General features: G+C 31.2%; 3 protein-coding genes across 5 annotated transcripts; all 3 read left to right on the top strand.

Annotated features, from left to right (window-relative positions):
• The first annotated feature begins 928 nt into the window (after positions 1–928).
• Positions 929–3631, top strand: LOC111026005 (Heavy metal transport/detoxification superfamily protein). Its single transcript, XM_022303969.2, has 3 exons — positions 929–1291; positions 1435–1510; positions 1833–3631. The coding sequence occupies exons 1-3, from the start codon at positions 1259–1261 to the stop codon at positions 3419–3421; spliced, it is 1698 nt and encodes a 565-aa protein (XP_022159661.1). The 5' UTR covers positions 929–1258; the 3' UTR covers positions 3422–3631.
• A 3895-nt stretch (positions 3632–7526) lies between these two features.
• On the top strand, positions 7527–10786 carry LOC111004516 (signal peptidase complex subunit 3B). Its single transcript, XM_022275568.2, has 6 exons — positions 7527–7819; positions 7965–8012; positions 9744–9806; positions 10157–10210; positions 10292–10378; positions 10463–10786. The coding sequence occupies exons 1-6, from the start codon at positions 7694–7696 to the stop codon at positions 10586–10588; spliced, it is 504 nt and encodes a 167-aa protein (XP_022131260.1). The 5' UTR covers positions 7527–7693; the 3' UTR covers positions 10589–10786.
• A 1820-nt stretch (positions 10787–12606) lies between these two features.
• CAX11 (cation exchanger 11) lies at positions 12607–16710 on the top strand. Of its 3 annotated transcripts, none has more exons than XR_015791941.1 (3): positions 12607–13743; positions 15253–16198; positions 16454–16710. XR_015791941.1 is itself a non-coding variant. In XM_022303888.2 (2 exons), the coding sequence occupies exons 1-2, from the start codon at positions 12877–12879 to the stop codon at positions 16015–16017; spliced, it is 1632 nt and encodes a 543-aa protein (XP_022159580.1). In that variant the 5' UTR covers positions 12607–12876; the 3' UTR covers positions 16018–16314. The 3 variants fall into 3 exon arrangements, 1 of the variants encoding a protein (XP_022159580.1); XR_002603652.2 differs by having other exon boundaries at positions 15253–16208; XM_022303888.2 differs by lacking the exon at positions 16454–16710 and having other exon boundaries at positions 15253–16314.
• The last annotated feature ends 6402 nt before the right edge of the window (positions 16711–23112 follow it).

Raw genomic sequence — 23112 nt, 5'->3', positions numbered from 1 at the left:
CGTATTCCCTAACATTTATTATTGACTTGTACTATTTAAAAAAAATCTCTGAAAAGATACCAAAAAAAGATATTTTATATATATATATATATATATATATATACACGAAAAAGTTTGATATTTGGATGTTCACTGTAACTGTTGACTAATTTGAACATACAAATTAGATTTAGAACGTAAATTAAAAAAAAAAAAGATTTAAATTCTATTTGAGTGGTCTAAATTTTATCCTCATTCTATCTAAGTCACTAAATTTTCCATGTTTCAGTCTTAGTTTATCAACTTTGCATAAGAAAATATTTTAATCATTATTGTCGATGCTTTTAATTAATTGCCTAACAAAAACGTGATACAAATACATGGTTTGTTCATTGAACTTATCCAATGAGATATTTGTAAGCATTAGGTAAGGTGTTCACTTCCAAACCAATTTAAGTCCTGTGAAATGAGTGAAATGATTAACTAGGTACCGTTTTATAACCATTTTATTTTTAATTTTCTGGTTTTAAAGCAAAAAAAAAAAAGTAGTTATCAAATTAACCTTGGCTTAATAAAGCTAAAAATATACTTTCTATTAAAAACTTTAGAACTGTGATATAATACTCAAAAATTGAGAGATCAAAATGAAGATATTATTTAGTTTTCTTTAATACTATTACATATCAAAGTGGATATTCCGACCCTCCATTTTAGTTGAGTATATTTTAACTAATTCAACTACGTGCGGTTTTGTTTTTAGCTAAGATGATTACTATCTTACCCATTAAGTTTTTATGTTTAGATTTGAGGAATAAAATGGGTGTTTTTTCTTTTTTTATATATATTTTTAAATGATGAATTGATAAATGTGAAAGGAAATTTGGAAGTTAGTGTAGATGAAAGCTCAAAATCCAGCAAGGTTTCCCCTTCCACTGCAGCAATAACAACCGCCTCTCTCTCTCTCTCTCTGTGTGAAGATTTTAAATAGCAAAGAGAAAACCCTGAAAGAAGGGGATAAAAGCTTAAAAGGGGAACCCCCATTCTTCACCTTTCAAACTAAATATTCCATTTCATTTCATTTCTCTCTCTCTCTCCCTCTCTCTCACTTACTTCAATTTTCCTCTTCTTCTTCTGAATCTTAAGAGAGAAGAGGCATTCTACTTCAAAGCTTCAATCACAAGAGGGAGAACACAGCAGAAAAGCTTAAAGTGAAAGCCCTCAATTCCATTTCTGTTCCCTCTCTCTCTGTGGCTTCACTTCTTCTCTCTAAGAAAGGAGGATGAGTAACAAACAGGATTTCATGAAGATTCAGGTACACAAACTGTTTTTGGGGGATTTTCTTTTCAAATTAGGGGACTGTTTTTCCCTTTTTGTGTCCTTCAAAAAACTTGGTGGGTATTTCTTTTACCTGAGTGAAATTGATGTTTGTTTGTTTGTTTGGTTGTTTGGTTGCAGGCCTGTGCTCTCAGAGTAAACATTCACTGTGAAGGATGCAAGCAGAAGGTCAAGAAAATCCTTCAGAAAATTGATGGTAACACACTACTACTTCTCACCTCTCTCTCTCTTCAATTATTGGGGTTTTCTTCTCTCTCTGTCTCTCTCTGCTTTAACCATAGTAGAACTTAGGGGAGAAATCTCTAAGACCCATGTTTGCTTTCTCACAAATTCTTTGTTATGTCTAACATTTCCTCAAACATATGTGGTTATTCTTACCCAAGTTTCAAAAAGGAGTAAATTTTGAAAACAAAGGTGGAAGAAGTGTTTATAAACTTGATTTTCAGAAACAAAATGGGATTTGTTACTTTGTTGAGAGATTGTAGTGACTGTTTAGCTTCTGGGGGTTTTGTTTTTAGGAGTTTACACAGTGAAGATAGATGCAGAACAAGGGAAGGTCAGTGTGACAGGAAATATAGATCCAGCTAAACTGATACAAAAGCTTGAGAAATCTGGGAAGCATGCTGAGCTATGGGGGGCTCAGTTAAATCCAAGCAATTTCAACAACAACAACCAGTTCAAGAGTATGCAGTTTCAGAATGTCAAAGGAGGAGGAGGGGGAAAAGACAACAACATGATGAACAACAAGTTTCAGATGGAGAAGGCTTTTCTTCAACAACAACAACAACAACAACAACAACAATTGAAGGGCTTCTCCAACAACAAAGGAGGTAACCACAATCTTAACAATCTCAATAATCTCATGGCTCCTCCAAAAGATAAGAAGTCTGTTAAGTTCAACTTGCCTGAGGAAGTCTCTGATTTTAGTGGTGATGAGTTTGATGATGAGTTTGATGATGAATTTGATGATGAAGATGATGAGTTTGATGATGAAGATGATGAACAAGAGTTTGGCCATGGTCATGGCCACGGACATGCTTTACCAAACAAAATGATGCCTATGATGGGGAAAGGAGGAGGGTCTCTTGGGTCAAATGGGCCCATGGGACCCAATGGGATGATTAATTTCAATATGATGAATAGTAAGAAAAGTGGGGATGGTGCTGCCAAGAAGGGTGAAGTTATTGACTTCCCTGTTATGATGAAGGGTAACAAGGGTGGAGGAGGAGGGAATGAAGGCAAAAACAGTAAGGGAGGAGGGAAGAAAGACGGTGGCGGTGGCGGTGGCGGTGGCGGTGGCGGTGGCGGGAATAAGAGTAAGAGCAAGGGAGGAGGGGAGCAGAAGAAAGAGGGGAAGAAGGGGGGTGGGTTTCTGGGGTTGGGTAAAAAGGGGCTGTTTGGTTTTGGTGGTAAAAATGGGGGCAAAAAAGAGAGTGGCCACAGCAAGAAGAAAGGCAGCAGCAATAATAAAAGTTCAGAAGGTGGTGGAGGAGGAAAACATAATGGCAATGGGGCCAAAAAAGGAGGCAAAAATGATGGCCTCCATGAATTTGACAAGCTAGATATTGGCTTCCATGACCTTGATATTTCCAAACCAAGCAAAGGAGGAAAGGGTAATGGTGGAAATGGTAAGAGTATGGGGCAGATGGGCCAAATGGGCCATGGTAATGCAAACAAGAGCCAGATGGGGCAGATGGGGCAGATGGGGCAAATGGGGCCTGGTGGTATTAATAGGGGCCAGATGGGCCCTGGTGGTGCCAATATGGGCCCACCAATGGGAAATTATCCAATGACTCAGATGGGTAACATTCCAGCAGTACAAGGTCTACCAGCACAACAAATGATGAATGGAGGAGGAGGAGGGTATTACCAAGGAATGGGACAGGGGAACCCTTACAACCCACAACAACAACAGTACATGGCCATGATGATGAACCAACAAAGAGGAGTTGGAGTTGGGAATGATATGTTCCAACCCATGATGTACTCCCGGCCGAACCCAGCCGTGAACTACGCCCCGCCACCGCCGATGTTCCCTCCAGTCGCAACCGACCAGTACACACACTTCTTCAGCGACGAAAATACTGATAGTTGCAGTATCATGTAAATTTTTGCCCCAAAAAAACAACTCTTCCCTTTCCTCTCCCCCCTTTGGTTAATTTTCTAGGACTAGTGCTTTTGTGGTAGCTATAGCCTTAGCTGAATGTAGAAATGGGTGCAAAGTTTTTACAGTACCATTGCTTGTGTTACTTGAGAAGAAAAAGAAAATGGGATCAAACTTTGATTCATTCACAGTTTAATCCCTTCAAAGTTAAAACTCCACTCAGTATTTTTACCGTTTCTTTTGTTTCTATACTGACCTTTCAACTTGCAGAGGTAATAAAAACAGAGCCCTTATGGCTCCTCAGTACCTTTATTGTGACAGGGATGTGTCAGTTGAGTAGTGGCTCTCTGAACTGATGTACTATTATTTTTGGTTAAAAAAAAGATATATATATATTTTTTAGTTTTTCTACACTTTTTGTTTGAATTAAATCTCTGTATTTTTGGGAATGTTAGGGTGGGGTATGAATGAAATAAAACAAGCACAGTGACACTAATAATTTTAACTTGAATGATATACAACACCTTATATTACAAAATAAATAATCTTGACAAACTTAGCGATATTGCAAGAAAATTATTACAAAAGACATCGCTTAAAAGTGGCAACGTCTTGATTATCTATATTAAAAAGTCCCGAACACATTGTCAAAATTTTACTTCCATCAAATCATGAATCAACCTTCAAAATTACTAAGAACTATTGGGTACACAATTCCCTTTTGTCTTTTTTATTTTCTTTCAATTTGGTCTCAAAAACTTCACAAAATTGTTTAATACCCACGTGAAAAATCACCTATTTTCCTCTTTTGTTTACTCAACTATAAACGTTAATATAGTTAGTTAACCATGAAATATCAACTGATTGTCACGTAAATAGAAAATGTGTTACATACTCAATGAAGTAACTACGAGGACAATTCGTTGGATTTGATCAAACCATAATAATCAAATTAAAATTTACCATAAAACTAAATTGAAATTAAACTCAAATGATATGAATCCTGTTGAAACTTTTAAGATCACACATAGGGCAAATTAAAACTAAATACAAACTAAATTGATAACTTTAACTATAAAAATGCATAGACCAACATATTACAAAATTTAAGATATAGTGTAAAAAATATTTTAACCAATTTATTTTCAAATATTTCCTTTTCTTTTCCTTTTTTTTTTTCAATGGCAAATATTTCCTTTTGAAGTACTATATATTGCCCCACTGAATCATTATTTGCTTTCGCTTATCTGTTGTGAAGTCATTATTTTTATAATTATTTATTATTATTATTTTTAGTTCAGGGAGTCTGCCTCTAATGATGGATTCAATTTGTTTATTTCTATAATCTCCAAAAAAAGAAAAAAGAAATTGTATTTTATAAATAGTGCTCTTCATTATTGGGCTAATGTGGGCCTGGCCTGCAGTTTAGTGGGTATCTTTATGGTCCAATTAATGATAAATTTGGCAGAGTGGGATAAGCATGGGATAAAGTATCAATTTGCTTCTCCCTATTTTCATAACTCACCGTGCAGAGCCAAGATAATTCGGCAGTAATTGACCTGTAATCCTCTTTTCGAAATCGAAAATTCAATCTCTTATATCTCCCGTTCTTACTTTTATCACGGTAGATATTAAATTGTTATTTTGACGAATGTATAGACACCATAATTGTTTTTTAACTTTCAAATTTCTTGGAGACCTGCTTAATAAATTAATAACTTTCCTTGGTGTAAATTCCAATCCCATAATTCTAACACTGTGTCATACTATATGTTGTTTAAAAAGAAAAAAAAAAACTCCTATAAAAAAGAAAAAAAACCTTCCCCCATTTGTCAATATGTTTTTTTAAGAAAAAAAATAAGACTGTAGTTTATAAAATAATATATTTATTAATTATATAGTATTTAGGTTAAAAAATATTTTGATCTTTATATTTTTATTGAAATAATCCTCAGTCCTTATACTTCGATTCATAACTATTTAATTTATGAAATTTAGTAGCTAACAAATTAGCCCATATATTTTAAATTTAGACCTTACCATACAAAATATTGTCAAATTTTTCAATATGTATATATATAGTCAAAGTTTCGTAACCTTCTATTTCTTGTTTCTCATTTTTTGAGAAAGAGACATGTTTGGTAACCAATTTCGTTTCTCGTTTCTAAATTTTGAGAAACGTTTCGAAAAAAGAGACTAATTTTTGGAAGCTACGAAAAGTAGTTTCGTTTTTTACATTTCTGTTTCTTTATTTTGTGTCTAGGTGCTGTCTCAAGTTAAATAATATACTTTGTCTCAAGTTTTGAAAAAGGAATGAAATGGTATGCAAAATGCTATTTTTAGTTTATTTTTTTATATTTTATATTTCGTATCTAAAATGTTTTGAAAATTTGTTTTGATTTAAAATTATTATATTTTCTTTTAACAAAAAATTTCTCATTTTTTAAATTAAAAATATTTTAAAATTTTACTTTGAAAGTTTATTTCTATTTAAAACTATTATATATTATTTTTAAAAAATTATATTTTTTAAATTAAAAATATTTTAAAATTTTATTATTTATTTAAATTAATAATTTATACTTCTATATCAAAACAAGTTTATATTATAAATGATATTTTCTTTAATAAATTATAAATTTGTTTTTCTTTTTTTTATGTTTTATATTTCTTAGCTTAAAATATTTTGATAATTTATTCTTTATTATATTTTATTAAACAAAAAATTTATATTTTTTAAATTAAAAATATTTTAAAATTTTATTATTTATTTAAATTAATAATTTATACTTCTATATCAAAACAAGGTTATATTATAAATTATATTTTCTTTAATAAATTATAAATTTGTTTTTCTTTTTTTTATGTTTTATATTTCTTAGCTTAAAATATTTTGATAATTTATTCTTTATTTAAATTTATTAAATTTTATTAAACAAAAAATTTATATTTTTAAATTAAAAATATTTTAAAATTTTATTCTTTATTTAAACTAATAATTGATATTTTTATATCAGAAATTTATATTCTGAATTATATTTTCTTTAATAAATATTATTCTTCGAGTCTATGTTATATCTTTTTTATTATACTTACTATATTTTATTTAACTAAAAATAAAAATTAGCTAACCTAAGTAACCTATAAATTATAGGTCAATAGGTTGTAGTAGGTTCGAATCCCATCCTTACAAGTTTTTGTAGGAAAAAAAAATAGAAACAAGAAGTATGAAATAGTGATCAAACATATTTTTGTTTCTTTCTTCTCTTTTTCAAGAAACAAAAAACGTAAATGATTACCAGACATATTTATGTTTCTAATACTGAAAAAAAAAAATAGAAAAAAGAAACAGGAAACAAAAAAAGATAAATGAGAAACAGGAAATGAGATCGTTAAGCCCTAAATCTCTACCGATCTTGCATATTATAGACTAAATCATTACATACTAAATTTTTTTTTCTTCAATTCAATAACATGTAAGGATAGAGATTCAAATCTCTGATATTTTAGTCAAATATATATAAACTTAACCAGTCAGAGTGGTTAGTTCGATATATATTTTTTTTTGACACAAGACAGCTTTTTTGACACAAAATATAAATATAAATAAATATATAAATATATATATATTTTAGTAGGAACGACATATCTACTAAAATTTAGAAATTAGTAATTAAATTATTACAAATTTAACCGTAGATGAAGCAAATTATTATATATTAAAATTCAATTGAGTAACTATTTCTTATTCTTTTTATATAAATCATGAATATAAAACAATATTTTTATTTATATTTTAAAAAATTAAAATTAAAATTTTGATTTTGTTTTTAATTTTTATAAAATTTCTATACAATGTTAGAATCCATTCTAAAAGATCAAGAAACAAAAATTCAAATAATTGTCAAAATGCTTTACCTTTCTCAATCAAAAACTAAATACGAGTTACAAAATCCTCCCTAAGACGTTTAATATATATAATAAAAAAAAGTCAGTTACATAAATCAAAATGCGTGTCCCAACCAATCAAATAATTAGAAAAATCCATCAATTTATTATTTAATTTCATCTTTTGAAAAGAAAATATAAATAATAAAATAAAACTCTGCAACTCTTCCATGCTCGATTCGAAGAAGCAACGGCAGCCATTTCCATCGAACCAAAAGACCATCGAGTCAAAGAAGAAGAATCGAACCACAGAAAGAAGAAGAAGAAGAAGAAGAAGAAGAAGAAATTTGAACCAGATTCCAGAGAATAAAGAAACCAAAAGAAAATATGCATTCTTTTGGTTATCGAGCCAATGCAGTGGTCACTTTCGCCGTCACCATTCTTGCAATTATGTGCGCCATGGCCTCCTTCTCTGACAACTTCAACTCTCCCTCTCCCACCGCCCATATTCAGGTCGACCACTCTTCCGTTCTTGCTCTGCGTTTATTGTTTTCTGTTCCTTTTGTTAGATCTGTGGCCCAGATGTTTAGGGTTTCGGTCTGATTTCAGGGAGACGCTGAAATTTGTTATGCAATTTATTTTTTCTGATTGGTTTTAGGTTTTGAATATCAAGTGGTTCCAGAAGCAGCTTCATGGCAATGACGAGGTAAATTTCTGGAGATTCCTCTCGGTTTCGTCTTTTGGTTCATCTTTGAATTGAATGGTGCAAATTGTTTCTTTTATGTGATTGTTTCTGGATTTGGTTACGGAATTTTGGGGTTTGATTCTTGTGAATCTGGGAATCTCTTGGAAAAATGAAAATGGAGTTTGTGCTCTTGCTAGTCACATTTTTGTACATGAGTATATTGAATGAATTTATGGGTTAGTAGTCTAGCTTCATGGCTACTGCACTATCAGCTTCTTCGATGCTCGAGGACAAACAAGTTATGAATTAATAGGGAAGGATATATTTTGAACTCATTCTGGGTTCCTAAGTTTCAAAATCAAATCGTTCCAGTTTAGTTCTATTAACTCATTCTCCATTCCAGATTCGACCTTTTGCATTGGTTGGGGCATTGGCAGATTAATTTACACCTATGAATCCTAGCCTTTTACTGTCCATGTTTTCATAGGGCATGGTGAAATTCTAGAATTTCTAATTGGGGATGGGGCCGCTTTATAGTTTCCTAAGATCCTTAGTAATGCAATCCTAAAGGCAAATACCACCTCCAGTTCAGCATTGGAGAACCAATACAAGAGATCTGCTTCTTTAAATGTTTTTGGTGTATGCGGTTTGAGAGGAATAAGAGTTTTTAGACGGGTTGAATGGTCTTAGTGGAGATTTGGGCTTTAGCTAGGTTTAATGCTTCTTATGGCTGTTTGATTTCAAGGATTTATGTTATCTAGTCATTATTCTGGTTGGTTGGAGCCTTTTTTTTTTTAAATCTGTAGTATAGGTTATTAGGTTTGTCGTTTTGGTCCTTCTGTTGTTAGCTTTTCTTTTTGCAGGTCCTTTGGTATTTTGAGTATATTTTAGCATCAAAAGGAGAAAAAATTGTATATCTATGTAGGTTATATCTTCTCCCCTCCCCTACAAGATCATGAGACGTTTGTAATTTTCGTTGACCATCTTCAAAATTTTCCTGAAGGTCCAATAAGGTTCAACTTGTTATTTTCCTCATCTATAATCAGTTTTCAACACCAAAATTGAGAAAAAAAGGTAGAATACTCTTAAATGGAACACTTATTTAAAACTAATTGCAGAGAACTTATATGGAGGTACATAAAAAGAGGCCACTTGGCAACTCGTAATGGTTTATTTATTTATTTATTATTATTATCTTTTTATTAATGAAAAACCAAACTTTCACTAAGAAACATGAGAGGGATACAAGTGCATACAAGAAAACAGCCCGCCGAAAGGAGTCTTAAACCTAACTGTGTAGAAAATGACTCTAACCCAAAAGAATAAAACCTAACTAATAATTACGAAATGGCTTAGAGATGGATGCCCAAAAAGAAAGAGTTGAACCTAACCACATCCCATACCTCTTCCCAAGACCTCCAAATCCCTCTAGATATTGTCCCATTTCTCTCCAGCCAAATACCCCATAAAATAGAAAATATTTATCAGAATCATGGTGATTCTTGGGATTATTTGAAATGCAGCACTTAATTCTCTCTGGTTCTTGATTGCAATAGTCGAGCAAGGAAAAGGATTTTAAGTTGGTATTAAGTATCAAATATTTGTTGTTCATGCAATATTAGTGTAATTGATAGTTTGTCCATTGGTTTTTAGATTGTATTGTTAATGAGGATAGTCATTCATCTCAATAATTTTGAAACTTATTATAGCCTTATGCTTTACAGTCTGTGCTGAAAACCATTAACTGTGCAGGTCAGCATGACCTTAAATATATCGGCGGACATGCAGTCGTTATTCACGTGGAACACAAAGCAGGTTTGGCAATAACCTATTTTATTGTTGACCTTTTTCTCTTGTGATTTTTGTGGTATTTGGATGGCTCTAGATACACTTGAACTGAGGATCAAAACTGAGCTGTATAGCTTGTGCTTTTTTTTTTATTTCCTTTTCTCCACAGATTTCGTAGTATGGATTCTAACACCACTCTGGAAATCTTATTGTAATCCGTACTTGTGTTCTGTTCTGTTTAATATACTATAGCTATATTACTTATTAGTCATTAATATGCAATTCTCTCATCTCCTTCCGAGTCGACTGTTTGTTTACATATTGCGATGAGCTGAATGAAATGAATGGGTTTATTAGATTTTAACACAAGTTTACAGGTTTTTGTTTTTGTAGCTGCTGAGTATGAGACTCCTAAGAATTCCTTGAACCAGGTAAGCTCCATTAACACATCTTCTGGATTGCTATCCGTTCCTTGCTTATGTTATTGAGTTGTTATTACATCATTTTTTTAGATCTCGCTGTGGGATGCTATAATACCTTCCAAAGAAAATGCAAGGTTTTCTATTCACACTGTAAACAAGTACCGGTTCATTGATCAGGTGGGCTACCTCTGCAATTTTAGATGAACTTACCTTTTCATCTACATGAACTTGATCTTGTCATATCCTGTTTTGATTTTGTAGGGAAGCAATCTCAGAGGTAAAGAATTCAACATGACGCTGCATTGGCATGTAATGCCGAAGACTGGCAAGATGTTTGCTGATAAGATCGTGATGTCGGGGTATCGCTTACCAGAGGAATATCGATGAATACGCCTTGATGTGGTATTTAAAACTTCAAACCTTTTCCATATATGAGAATACAGAAAATTCAGTTCAGCTGAGTTAGAAAATTACAGACAGGAGAAAAGTTGCATTGCAGCATGTATGAGATAGCGATAGAAAGAGAGTTTTGCTTGGACTTTTTGATACATTCCTATTTCATTTGAAATTCTCCCTTCCCCATAACTTTGGCCTAGCCCTTGATTTTGATGCCTCGAAAATTAGAAATTATAATGTGCCATCACTTTCATAACCGTTAGATGCATGGTAAAAAAATGTTGACGAGTATAAAAGTTACAGTTACGTTGTGTCGGTCATTGAACAAGAATTTTCCAAAAACTATCCCCTAATTTTCCAATTAGTTTTGTAGCTTCTTAAATTAATCAAGTTTGAACCAATATATTTACCAATTGATCAAGCTCTAATAAGTTCATGGGCATTTGCTTTACGTAATTATGTAATTTAATTTTTGATATTTTCTTGCCTCAGATTTGGAGATTTCTTGATTTTGAGTATTTTGCTTGCTGAATTTTATGTGTTGTATTAGTGGAGTTGGTGAGTGATATGCAAATAATAAATAATTAATTCAATATATCGACAATTGCTTACTTATTCCTAAACTTTAGGAGTGAAAACTAAAATTGAACGAACAAAGAATTAGTCAGATGATTCATAGTTCGAAAAATAGTTATAAAAAATTAATTACAAAACTAATTAAATATTTATTTTACAAAATAATTATTCAAAAAGAATTTAAATTGATAATCGTATTCAAATTAATTTATGCATGCTTAAAATATTAGTTACTAAATAAACATTATTATATTTTTAATCACACATATAAATAAAATAAGCTAATTTGTTTTATTTTAAATTCTAAATTCACACGCTATACAATCTCACAAGTTCATTTCTTTTTTTAGTAGTGCAGTGTCATAATTAATTAAAGAAATATGTTTTGTACAATTGAAATATTTTGTACAACTAACTAATTTAACTATTTTGGTTAGTTAAAAAAAGGTGTGTAAAAAAAAAAAAACTATTTTGGTTTGTGTTGAAGTTGATGCGTTTTCAATAATTATTATTTAAATTGTGTTAAGTTTTTAATCAAATGTATTGGCTAAGTTAAAAAGAAAAAAAAATTAAGTTGAATGGTAATTTTGATGATAGTTAATAAATAAATTTAGTTAGAATAACAAAAAAAAATGAATGAATAATTAAATAAACCATTGTAACTTTTGTTTTATTGTAATTTTTAAAATTATTATTTACCGTTAATAAAACATAGCTCAATGATTAAGACATTTCTACTTCAACTTTGAATCCACGTATTTGTATGTGTAATATGACATTTTAAGAAAATGAAAATAATTATATTTTTGTGTTTTTTTAGTTAACATAGGGCGGACAATTTGAACTTCTGATCTTTTAAATATAAGTAATATCTTGACCAACCGAACTAGATGCTTCCAATGGTACACCAATGTCTTTAACAATTGTGTTTAAGGTCATTAATGTTTACTTGAGTAATTGAAGTTTAATAACTCAAGGGGAAATTTCATTTTTTACTCGTAAACTTTCAAATTGTGTCAATTTTCACCCTAAACTTTTAATTTAAAAAAAAGACATTTCAAAAACTCCTTGATTCAAAGAAATCAAGCTCCACACAAAATTAAGTTGCACCAACGTACAAAATTGACACTCCACCAAAACTTACCAATTCCAATAAAAAGCCATAAAAAAAAGGAAAAAAAAAACAAACAAACAAAACCATATGTATTGCCATTTTTTTCTTAATTCTATCAACTTCGTACCAAATTTGTGTTTGTAATTCATTTGATAGATATGATAATACTTTTCTTAACAAATTTCCAACGAAACGGTAAAAATTACAACACATTATAAAGTGTTATGGTGAAGGCTACCACACTTCTGAAATTTCAAAGTGCAATTCAATTAAATAGGAAATTCAATATTAAAAGTGATACACATAACGTTGGATCCCATTTTTCTAAATTGTTGTAAAAAAAAAAAAAAGAGTAGAATACCGAAAGTGTTTTTTTATTGATTTCCAAAATTTTTGGCCTCAAAATCTGTTTCACTCACTCTTGTAAAACGCGTCAAGAATTTGCAGAAAAAGGGCGAATCCGGACACGATTCTTCCTTTTTCTGCTTCTCAATTTGACTCTGTTTTGAGTTCTCACATCCCCATTCTCAGATTCAATCGCGCCGGTGCCATTGTCGGAGAGAGAGATGTTTTGATTTACGGGAATGGCATGGCAATCTCTCTCCCATTCCTAAAATCTTCCGCTCTCTCTCTCGCCATTCTCTCTGTATTCATCTTCTTCATCGTATTCACTCCAAATCGGTCGCCGGAATCGCCTCCCAGAAGGTCTCTCATTGCCGCCGGCGATTTCAACTCCACTGCCTCGCCGACCCCGTCTTGTTCCTCCGTCGAATTCCGCTCCGATGGCCTCGTTAACTACTTGTATTTCCATTTCTGCTTCTTTAACCAAAACCCATCTCTCTCCGTCCCTTTTCTCACTCTCCTCCTCCTCCTGCACTTCTACATCCTCATCAAAACCGCTCAGGATCATTTCTCCATTGTCACTTCCAAGCTCGCCTTCCACCTCAACTTGTCTCCGAGTATGGCCGCCGTGACGCTCTTGGCGTTGGGCAATGGCGCTCCCGATGTATTCGCATCTGTTGCCGCGGTTCGTAGTGGACAGTATCGAACTGGGTTCGGTGCAATTCTCTCCGCGGGCACTTTTGTTTCGGCTTTTGTGGTTGGATTTGTGGCCATCTATGCTGCTCCCTTCTCGGTGAATCCGGCTCAGTTTGTGAGGGATGTGCTGTTTTATTTGACTGCAGCATTGTTCTTGTTCTATGTGTATCTCAGTGCGGAGATTTTTCTCTGGCAAGCTGTTGGGTTTGTTGGATTCTATCTGTTCTTTGTTGGGCTTGTGTTTTGGATGGATTTGGGAATGGGAAGTGGGAAAGCTAAGAGGGGGGCTGATATGGGAGTGGCTAGAGAAGCTGCGGTCTATAACGGTGAGGTGCCTCTAGACTGTGTGATTGGAGAAGGCTACAAAAATTTGGATGAAGAAAAGACAAATTTTGGCTTTTGGGAAGCTCTTGGAATGGTATATTTATTCCCCACAATACCAGATTAATTATTTTAGGTGCATTTTTTTTTTTCTGTTTGATCGCTTGCAAGAATTTGATTTGATGAAGTGGAGAATCATTAGTATTGCTGCAGTAGATTATAAATGGGGAACTGCAACGGTCTTTTTGATGGTTTAGACTGTTTAGTTTGGTTTCAGTCAATAGGAATGAAATCATAGAACTGGTTAAGTAAACAATTTGTTTAAAGGTTTTGATAGGCAGTGGGAGGAGGTTCGAGATCTGCTTATTTTAACACTCTTTTAAAGTTCATCCATAGAACTGGTTAGTTGGTCAATTTGTTTAATGTTTTGATTGATTAGTCAATTTGGCTAAAGGTTAGATCGTGGGAGAAGGTTTTAGATTTGGGTATCTTAACACCTCTACTCTATCTACTGCTTACATAGTTAATTTGTCTAAAGGTTTTGATAGATCATAGGAGATGGCTTGGGATCAGTGCGCTTTATTTAAGTTCATTCGTAAAATTGGTTACACAGTCAATATGTTTGAAGGTTTTGATACATCATGGATGGAGCTTCTGGATGATCTGGTTATTTCAACACCTCTATTCGAGTTCATTGATAGAACTGATTACATGGTCAATCTGTTTAAAGGTTTTGATGGATTGTAGGAGGAGGTTCAGGATGATCTATGTTATTTTAATACTTCTTTTTAAGCTCATTCGATAGAACTGGTTACATTGCCAATTTGTTTAAAGGTTTTGATTGGTCGTGGGAGGAGATCCAAGATTAGTCAAACTCATTTTCGTGCCTTTATTTTAGTTCACACATATAAATCTAAAGTTGCTCCTTTTAAGGTAAGGTCATGAGAGTTATTTGGCATAGTTAAAATCACTTGTGTGTTAAAGATTAAGGCATGTTTGTAAGTGGTTTTGACATGCTCAAACATCGCTTTTGTCATTGTCAAAACCACTTCCATTTAAAACAGTAATCTTTTATAATGATGTACTGGTGATTTTAGAAAATAGAAAAAGTGATTTTGGCTACGCCAAAATTAGTTACCAACACACTATAGAGGTTCATATCAAAATAGTGATATTACTCTTCACCTGCATCTTCTCATAGCAATTTCCACTGGGGACGATGAGTTTAGAAATGACTTTGAGCTGTGTGAGATAGGGTTTTGTGATTATCCTCTTTTCTACAACTTCTTAGTTTAGAACTATAGCTTCAGAATTGAGATAATGAAGCCTAAATTTTACTCATGTTTTGGGATTTAGATGTTGATAAATGTTGTTTATGCAGGTTGAAATGAAAATTTGGCCTGAAACCCATGATAAAAGAGATTAAATCGTTTCAAGTTTCTTTCCACGTTATGTATATATGTATACTGTGCTTGCTTCTCAAAAAAAAAATTTACATTTAGAATGTTATCGATACTAAAACCGATCCAAATAGAACGTTTTTTGCTTTAAAAGATGCACCTTGTTTCCCTGCTGATGTATGTATTACTTTCTACTGCATGCTTAGATCCCAAAAGTATGGGAGGCTCCTGTCTCGTTTCTTCTGAAGCTCACCATTCCGCAACCCGCACCTTCCAAATGGAGCAGATTCTTTACATCAGCAAATATTTCTCTCTGTCCCGTCGCCCTTCTATATTCCTGTAACTCATTCATGCCTTTTAATTATCCCATTGCTTTCCTCTTACCGCATACACATTTACCTCTTTGGTTCGTGGTACTCTTAGCAAGCTCCTCCCTTGCAATTGTTCACTTTGTCACCGAAACCGAGCCCCCCAAAACTGAGCAAGTCCCCGTCGTGCTTGCAGCATTTGTTATGAGTGTATTTTGGATTTCAGCCGTTGCTGGAGAACTTCTCAACTGTCTTGCAGCTCTCGGAGTGCTTCTCAAACTCCCGACAGCTCTACTCGGGCTTACCGTGCTTGCCTGGGGGAATTCGGTTGGGGATCTTGTGGCTGATGTTGCTCTTGCAAAAGCAGGCCAGCCTTTGCTGGCTATGGCTGGATGCTTTGCCGGACCTATGTTTAACATGCTCGTTGGGCTCGGAACGGCTTTGGTTATACAAACAGCTAACAGTTATCCAGAGGCCTATCAGCTTCATTTCCATATCGGAATCGTGATTGCATTTGTGTTCCTACTTTTCAGCTTGATGGGTTCCCTACTTGTAATTATTTGGTACAGATTTCGGGTGCCTCGGTTTTGGGGATTCTGCCTTGTTGTGCTCTATATTATTTTCACGGCTACCAGCTTAGTGATGGCCAAGTTTTCTGTATGATCAAACCCCCTTCTAGACTGAAGTATAAGACCAAGAAACTCCATATATGCCAATGAAGCAGCATTCGGTCAAGGAAAGGCAGCGGCCGAGAATAGTTGGCGTTTTAACTGGGCAGTCAAGGCGTGAAGCGCATCATTTGCTACCTTTGCTACCATTGCTCAACAACCTCAAGCCACTTTTAGTAAGCAAATGTAAATATTTTCGATTCACTGACTGAAAATCCCAAAAGTAAATCTCTACATAGCATCATATTTAATATATATACCTCACCATCTCTTGGACAAGTCGTTGGTTCTATTTTTGGTGATTCTTTTCTACTAAGTTTCATTAACATATAGCAAAATAAGCTTGGTATTATGCCAATGGGCTTCATGAAAACTTGTTTCTGAGTAATAAGTGGGTTTTAGTGTGATGTTCTTTTTTCCCTTTTTTTCAGATTGGCAGGGTTGTTGGCTTTGAATCTGCCATGAGAATGGAGGGAAGCCCTTTAAATAAGCTAAGATTTTGAGTTGTTGAAGGAGAAGCAGTAGGGGAGGAGCTTCATTACAGAGTTGGATGAAAATTGAATTATGATGTGAAACCAGCTGATGTAGATGGTTCACATCTCTCTGTTCAGATGCCTGTAAATGGGGCTACTTGTTTTAACGGCATTCGTTCTTTCGATATAAATGAAATTAAGAATCTGTTTGGTAACCTTATTATTTGTCATGGGGGCTACTTATTTTAAGGGTGTTCGTTCTTTCGATATAAATGAAATTAGGAATCCGGGTAACATTCTTATTTCTCACGGGGCTACTTGTTTTAAGGGCGTTAGTTCTATCGATATGAATGAAATTAAGAATCCGTTTGGTAACATTCTTATTTGTAGTCTTAACGATAAGTTTGATATAGTGAAGAACGTTGAAGTTTGATAGAGAAGGATGAAAAGTCCTCCGGTGTCTTTTTCGTTTTTTTTTTTTCCCAGAATTTCCATAATGTTTATTACATATTAAAAATGTTCAGAACTTTTCAAATACTTGAAAATACACTTCAAAATTTAGAAGAAAATAGCAAAAATTGTTTATTGTAAATGTACGTATCGAGTTTAAATATATTAATGAGTAGAAAGAGTGCCGTCTTTTGTTTTGGAGTTTCTAATTCACTTATGATAATAAGTCTTAATAATAATAATATAAAAAACTTTATGATAATAAGTTTTAACATTTTTTTTGTTTTGGAAGGAGATAGATGGGAGTTGTAACGACCTTTTTTCTTTTTCCTTTTTTTTTTTAAGAACCAAATTGAAAATTACTTTAATACATACATGCATACATATTTGAAATTTTGTGTTCAATTCTTTTAAAGAGTATAATAATTTCGTAACCTCAACCTAGTTTGAATTTGATTAAACGGACACAATGGGTTCGAAGCTTGTATAATTATTAGATTCATGATTAAAATTCTTTTGTAGTAATATATTTTTTAATACGTTTAATTACAATCATAAAAACGAGTAAACAAGGAAGGAGGGATGAAAAATAAGAAAAGAATTGTCTATTTGACATCACGTCCATATTGTTTGTTTTTTTTATTACAACATATTAGAGGTACAGAGTTTGAACCTCCGATCTAGAAAGTAGTAGGTGTCAATTATCAGTGAGCTAGGTTCATGCTGGTTTCATGTTTCTTATTTTATAAAATAAAAATAGAATTGTGTTTGGTATATATTTTCTATTTTGTATTTTTTAATTATTGGAAAAAATAAATAAATAACCATTTAGTTCTCTTAAATATTAAAGTTAAAAAATAAAATTTTTACATGAAAATTATATATTTTAAAACAATTATGTTATATTAAGTTTCTAATATTTATTATTTTTATAAAAGTGATAAGATAATACTTTTATTTATATATTTTTTAAATTAGAAATTGGAACACGAAGCAAGAAACAGTTTTTATTGATTTTTTCAGCCCAACAAATGTAAGGACGAAGGATTGAACCTTCAACCTCGCTAAAGAATAGGAGCAAAATGTCTTTAGCCGTTGAACTATACTCGTGTAGTAAAATGAATAGTTTCTAAACACGTATATCTAGAAAAAATTAGAAACAAGAGAAATATAAATGTTATCAAATGACCAAAGATAGCACGTAAAAGAAGATAGATTTAAACAAATTTAATATTATAGAGGATGTCAAATAGATCAATAGATGTGTTCTCTCTACTTTTCTTGATTCTTCCTTGTTTTCTTAAAAGTTTGATTAGTAATAATATTCCCATTTTGAATTAATTTCTATGATACTCTAAAGGGTCTCAATTTGAAGACAGATTTGATCTTTCCTCATTTTTCTTGATTGCTTTCCATGTTTTTTAGGATTTGAACTAATTAATTTAATATTATAAAGGGTTGATGTAACTTAGTTTGATTCTTATATTTGAATGCTTTCTTTTCTTTCTATACTTATGCTTCTTTTAAGATTATTCTTATCATCATGTGATTAATGCATCTTTTTATTGGCTAAAAAATGTTGATTAAAATCTTAGGTTCCATCACTTCACATATACAAGCTTGGTAATCCAATCCTCTCTATCTATAAGAGAAAAAGAAATGTAGTTGAAAAGAAACGTGAAACAAATTATTCTTAATATATGATTTGCATTTAGGGACATCGAAACCAATTTTGGGATGACTTGTGCTTCAACTGAGCATTAAAAGGTGAATTTTACCTAGTTTTTGAAAGTGTGAAAAATACTTTGAGCTAATTAAAAACAAATTTTGAAATTCGAAAGCCCTCTCTAAACTACTTTTAGAGTAGATGCTTTAGAGCGTGTTCTAAAAATGTTTCCAAAATAATTGTTTTTAGCAAAGTTACATTAGTCAAAAATGCATAATAATAAATAACTTGGATCAAAGGTACAAAAGTGATTTTAGTTACCCTCACAGATACGATGATTTTGAGATAGAGAAATCCTTGTAGCATTGAGAAAAACGCTCTCATACATAGTCTTGGGTATTTCTCGAAATTTTTTAATAGAAAAAATTGTTCAAACACTTGTTAATTCAACTAGACATAATTCAACTAATTAAGATATTTATCTCGGATCAAAAAATCGTGAGTTCGAATGCCATCTCGCATGTTTAACTAAAAAGAAATTCAGGTAGAGTCTACTTTCTTAAGCGCTCAGTTAGTATTTTTTTTTAGGAAAAAAAATTATAAGATCGATCTTAATTGAATTTTTAAGATTGTGTCGGTTTATTTTAAAATGTTACAATAGGTCCATAAATTTTTAGAATAATTTATATTTTAGTCTCTATACTTTATAAATATTGTAATAAAATTTCAAGCTTTTTATATTATATCTAAAAGATCACTAACTCATGGATAAATTTCTAAAATTAGCCTACTATGTGTAATTGTGAAATTGTACAATCAATGTATCACATAAATGTTAAATTGACGATGTTAATTGGTAATATATTAAATACGAAATTGAAAGCTTAAAGACTTATTAGAATATTTTTTTTTTTAAATACAAGGACTAACAAATATATACAACTAGATATTTATTAGAAACTTTTAAAAGTTGAGACCATTTGTAATTTCAAAATGCACTTTGCACGTATATATTGCCGTTCCAAAAATTATCAAGGTTTGGAAATAATGTAAAAGTGCATTTAGAAAAGTCAAAAAAGACCTTAAAAGTGTATTATTAGAAAGCAATTATGGAATAATTTTAACCCAAGTGGTTGATCTAATCGAAGAATTAGTGTCAAGGTCCAGAGCCTAAGCACTTTCAACCGTGGTCTGCTTTGCGCCTAACGTTTTTACAGTTTTACTTTTTATTTTATCTAAAAGACATCATACCAGTGAAGATGTTGTCCCTCACTTATATAATCCATGATTTTCTCCTTATTTAGTCAATGTGGGACTGTAATCGTCGCATTCCGAACAAGCCACAAATTAAGTAGTGTCTTTGTTGGTGGAAATGAGTGATCTATAATATATAGATGATGACAATTATATAATCCATTGATATAAGTCCTTTTGAGTGAAAATCAGAAACAAAGTCATGAGTTATGTCTAAAACGGACAATATCATACCATTGTAAGGTACCAAAAGCTCTATGTTTTATAAAGCTTCTGCAAATTAATTTTCTTATAAAAATATGATTTGCTTGCGTTAAACTCGAAGAAAAAACACATAGGATAATAGCACATACAACTTAACTAGAGACGATTTTGAAAGGGCAAAAGAGAGCCATTTTTATGTCAAAAAAATATTTCATTTTAGGCTCAAGATCAAGGAGGTTAAGTTCGGGGACGAATCACGGATTTTAAATGTCTGTAGATGAAAATATTGATAGAAATATCGACAAAATATCGTTGTCGAGCCAACGAAATTCCATTTTTTATGCTGACAACTGTATCTCATTAGTGGCATATGTCAGCTCTGTAGATGAATAAACACAATTAATAAGTATTACTAGTTATAGAATAAAGTTTATGAAATATGACACTAAATATCTTATTTGGTTAAATAAAGTATACAAATTATTAACTAGAAAACAAATAATCAAACTAATGCAATATATATCTATAACTTAACACTTTATAATTTAACATGTATCACTTAGAGAAAAAAAATGTGTATATTAAAAATGATGCTATAACACTTTTTGTTATTTCTAAAATTATTTATATATTATTATAAAATATTAGGATTTATTTGACTAAAATCGTTTTTGTCATTGTCATAATAATGACTCTAAAACATGCCTTGATCCAGTTTTATAAAGTTTCAACGAGTTTTTGTCCCAAACTCGCGGATTAGTCGAGCTCGATTTATGTATGAGATTAATAAAGTGTAGTTAGTGTGTGAAATAATTAATATAGAGTCATTTAACTAGTTTATTATTATATACATATATATATATATATTTTATTTTTGTATATTATAGGTTTTTTTCTTCTTATTTTAGAAAAACCATTTGTACTATAATATCAAAGTGAAGAAAACTAAGGATTTTGAAGAGGGTTTATAAAATTTCTTCAAAATTTTAATTAGATCCGGTTTAACTAATTACTTCACATTTTTAACACACAACTTAGCTGGAATATTGTAAATACACAAAAAGATATGTAAGATATCAAGGATTCTATTAAAATAATTTATTTAAAATTTGACAACAAAGACTAAAAATAACTTTTTATGATAATCTGAAATAAAATTTCTAAAAATTTACAAATCAAAATTAAACGAATTTAAAAGTCTTAAGTTATGTTTTATATAGAAATAGCTTCAAATAAAATCCTATCATTATTGGAATCGACGGATATAAATATATATGATTAGGTAATAAATTTTTCGATATTTTCATTAACATTATTCTATATGTTCATGCACCGTGGCAGATCCAAAAATTTTGTTGAGGGGCGGCTTCATACTACTTATAGGTGAGAATTCATAAAAGTAATTTTGAAGCTGGTAAGAATTGTCGATAATTTTTCTAAATTTTATATAAAATATCTTTTGAACATTAATTTTTTTAGTAAACTCACCACCTCTTAGTCAGAAATAATGTCAATTAATGATGTTGATTCTATAAAGAATCTTAATAATAATAAAATTAAAAATTAATCTCTAAATAGTAAAACTAATCATATATAAAATGTAAAGATAATAAAAATGTACCTTGGATAATTAAAATTGTAAACTTTTTTGGATATTGCAAAATTGAAACCAAAACTTATATAAAATAAGAAGAATTGAATATAAAAAAAATGATGGTTTAAAGACGAAAAAAAATATATCAGTACAAGAATTTATTAAAAAAAAATTACCCATCTATAACGGCACCGACAATGTATAAATGAAAAATAAAAGCATTATGATTTAATTGTAGCCGACAATTAAAATGCTTTTGTTTTTCACTTTTACATTACAGTTATATCATAATGCTTTTGTTTTTCATTTATACATTGTCGTTATATATATATATATATATATATATATATATATATAAATAAATAAATAATTGACATATTTGGTTGTCCTAAAAAATTATGACATAGAAAATTTGCCATTTCTCTTAATTTTTCAATTTTTTAAAATTGACCTAATCTATGATTTCTTTTTGAAAAAATTGACATAATCTATGATTTCTTTTTCTTCTTCAAAAATAAAATTGATGATTTTCTTTTCTTTTATAAAACTCACAAAAACAATAAATATGAAAAATTATGGGTAAATCACAAATTAGGCTTGAAAACGGACACCGGAAGAATACGAATTACAAAAAAAAAAAAAGAATTACAAAAAAAACACAAATTAAAACAAAATAAAATCGTAGTATTGGAGGCTAACAAACATGAAAAAATAAAAAATAAAAAATAAAAGCACGGGGGTGCAGGTTCAAACACACAAAATAACACCTCAAACACACAAAATAATATGAAGTATAAAAATGTACAAATTACAAAAAAAAAGGGACTAAAATATGAATTAAAAATGAAAAAAGAAAAAAAAAATATGTTGAGGGGGCACTCAAAGATGTTGAGGGGGCTAGAGCTCAAAGTGATCACTGCGCCATTTTTTATTTTTGAAAATAAGACAGATTAATTTGTACTAAAATTATAATGTCAAAACTTGAGGGCTCGAACCCCCGGACCCTACCGTACCTCCGCTCCTGTTCATGCAGATTCGACATTAACATAATGGGTGAATCAACATTTTTATAGTATCATAAAAAAATTGATAATATATATATATATATATATATATATAATATCACTAATGTGGACATAATATTAATAATACAAATTTTTAACTTATTTAAAATACTTATTTTTAATTTATATTTTATCAATATTTCCATACAAATCAAGACCTCAACGTGTCCATCAACCTCCATGATTTAAAACTTAAAATATAATCTTATTTTAAAATTTATCAAACTCTATGTGGATAATGAAAATTAATAAAAGAAGAAAAAAAAGAAGATGATAGTGATGATGCATTTTTTTAAAAATTGGCATATTCAACTCATCCAATCATGAAAATGGGATTATTCAAAGGGTTTTTTTGTGAAACTTGGGGAATATATGTTTGGGTAAA

Source organism: Momordica charantia, assembly GCF_013281855.1.
Source record: "Momordica charantia cultivar OHB3-1 chromosome 6 unlocalized genomic scaffold, Mcharantia_2.0 BLBB01000006.1, whole genome shotgun sequence".
Taxonomy (NCBI): Eukaryota; Viridiplantae; Streptophyta; class Magnoliopsida; order Cucurbitales; family Cucurbitaceae; genus Momordica; species Momordica charantia.
This window is presented reverse-complemented; position numbering and strand designations above follow the sequence as displayed.